The 2,500-nt window shown below is 47.2% G+C and overlaps 1 protein-coding gene across 1 annotated transcript in view; it reads right to left on the bottom strand.

Annotated features, from left to right (window-relative positions):
- Positions 1-2,500, bottom strand: part of slc25a22a (solute carrier family 25 member 22a) — a 35,942-nt gene that overhangs the window by 12,454 nt on the left and 20,988 nt on the right. Inside the window, exon 6 of the mRNA XM_042109851.1 lies at positions 1,640-1,694. Within this exon, the coding sequence (XP_041965785.1) occupies positions 1,640-1,694 (55 nt within the window). The remainder of the gene's footprint in view (positions 1-1,639; positions 1,695-2,500) is intronic.

The following is a 2,500-nucleotide window of genomic DNA, read 5'->3' as shown; positions in this document are numbered from 1 at the left end:
GGAGGTGGAGGAGGCAGGAGGCTACATGAGGCAGAGGAGGTGGAGTCTAGTGGAGGCTACATGAGGCTCAGGCTAGAGGGGGCTAGTGGAGGGGCAGGCTAAAAGAGGCTCAGGCTGGAGGAGGCTAATGGAAGCTAATGGAGGATAGAGGTTGCTATGTCAGAGGATGCTTAAAGTGAGTGTGGTAGAGCCTCTGTAGGAGGTGAAGGCTAGAGGGATTGGATGACCATGTTAATTTTCCTAGACGCCAATATCAAAGGGAACGTGTCAGAACAACAGTACTCAGGAACATTGCCCAGCAACATTGCACAGGAACATTGCCCAGCAACATTGCTCAGACAGATGCCTTGTGTGTCATCAGCTTTGGAGGACACACACATCACAGTCAGTTGTTACAAAGTTGGTAAACTTATAAGTGTGAGTGAGCAAGTAACCATGTGGTTGAGTGAGTGGGTTGGTGTGAAAGAGGGAGTGTATTGTGTGTGTCAAGGGCGTGGGTTTGCATATGGACCATAGGGTCATGTCCACTCCATACCAATATTTATATATATAAGTATATATACTCTTTTGATCCTGTGAGGGAAATTTGGTCTCTGCATTTATCCCAATCCATGAATTAGTGAAATCACACAGTGAACACACAGTGAGGTGAAGCATACACTAACCCAGAGCAGTGAGCTGCCTTGCTAAAGCGGCGCTCGGGGAGCAGTGAGGGGTTAGGTGCCTTGCTCAAGGGCACTTTAGCCGTTCCCACTGGTCGGGGTTCGAACCAGCAACCCTCCGGTTACAAGTCCGAAGCCCTAGCCAGTAAGCCACGGCTGCCCCTGATTTTGGGATGACAAAATGAAAAAAGTCGTTTTCATTCAAACGTGTCCTCATAAAGTGTGCGTTTCCAGGACAACCATTTTATGTCCCTACCAAAGCTGAGACCAAACCTACGCCCTTTGTGTTTGTGTGAGCAACCTACACGTTACTCCTCTAGCAAGCCTGGGCAAATTACTAAATCAGCACCAGTCAGAGGCTACATTTATTGTTTTGCACTTCTATGATGTCATCATAGCATTGCATCAAAATACGCAGCCTTTTTCTTCAACCCAATAGAATACAAATTACAAAATACTATTTTGTATATGAAATACATATTTTAAAAACATGTAACATAAATACTGCCCATCTGTTTGTGTGTGTGTGTGTGTGTGTGTGTTATTTCACTCAGATCAACCCATCACAGCTGGGGCATGGGGACAGTCAGACACTTGGCTATCTGCACATTATGGGCTTCATTAAACTAGCTGAAACGCATGTACACTTTGGCTAAATGAAGCATGACAAGCTAGTGTTTGTGAGTGTGTGTATGTGTGTGTATGTATGTGTTTGTGTGTGTGTGTGTGTGTGTGTTTGTGTGAGAGTGAGAGTGTGTATTTGGTATATTAGTGTGCATGCATGTGACTGCCTGTTTGTGAGTGTGAGTATAAGTGTTTGCGGTAGAGAGAGTGTGTGTGTGTGTGTGTCTGTGTGTGTATTCGTTAGTGTGCATGCATGTGACTGCCTGTTTGTGTGTATGTGTGTGAGAGAGAGAAAGGGAGTGTGTGCGTGTGTGTGTGTGGTTTAGGGGCACAGGAAACAGATGGATACTGACCTGACATGTACCTGCCCCACAGCCTGCCAACATCTCTTTGACTAGAGTCAGCTTCCTGTGTGAGAGAGAGGGGGAGAAAGAGAGAAATGAAGGGAGAGAGAGAGATGGGGGGAAAGAGAGAGAGATGGAGGGAAAGAGAGAGACAGAAGAGCAAAGCAACAAAGGGGAGTGAGTGTTCATTTGGACTGAATCTCTCCGCTCTCCACAGGACTCCATCGTAGACCATGCATCAGCCCATGTGTTTATATCATGTGTGTGTGTTATATTATGTGTGTGTGTATTTGTATGTGTGTGTACTAGTCCAGCCCTTCCGTTAAAACAAATTGCAGCCGGTCTGCATGGCTGATATTAATTAATGTACACACACAATGGAAGTGTGTGTGTGTGTGTGTGTGTGTGTGTGTGTGTGTGTTGCACATATGCGTGTGCAGTCGCATGGCTGAGATGTGTTAATAATTCACACGCTGACCAGGCAAAAGCAGTCAATAATTCACCACCTCTGCTCAGGTCCCGTCGCCATAGAGACAAGGACAGATCATCCGAATGCTCAAGGTTACCGGAGGGAGCGGGTCGCTGTGGCAGGGGGGAGCGGGATTATGGGTAATTTCCCATCAGGCACTGAGGGGTCTGACGGGGAGCCCTGTGATCCTGCTCGACTGGATCAGTAGCCTGTATTGATTTTGGATGTGCCGCTATAATAAGCCTGAAGTGGCGGCAACATGAGACCAGTGATTAGCAGCCCCCAGCCCAGCCCAGCCCAGCCCAGGAGGGACGCAAAGAGACGCTTACTGGATGTGCATGAAATGTTTCTGCCTATATTACATGACCAGACTTTACAGTCATGGCACTGCGACTCTCTTT

This window comes from Alosa sapidissima, chromosome 11, assembly GCF_018492685.1.
Source record: "Alosa sapidissima isolate fAloSap1 chromosome 11, fAloSap1.pri, whole genome shotgun sequence".
NCBI classification, from domain to species: domain Eukaryota; kingdom Metazoa; phylum Chordata; class Actinopteri; order Clupeiformes; family Clupeidae; genus Alosa; species Alosa sapidissima.
This window is presented reverse-complemented; position numbering and strand designations above follow the sequence as displayed.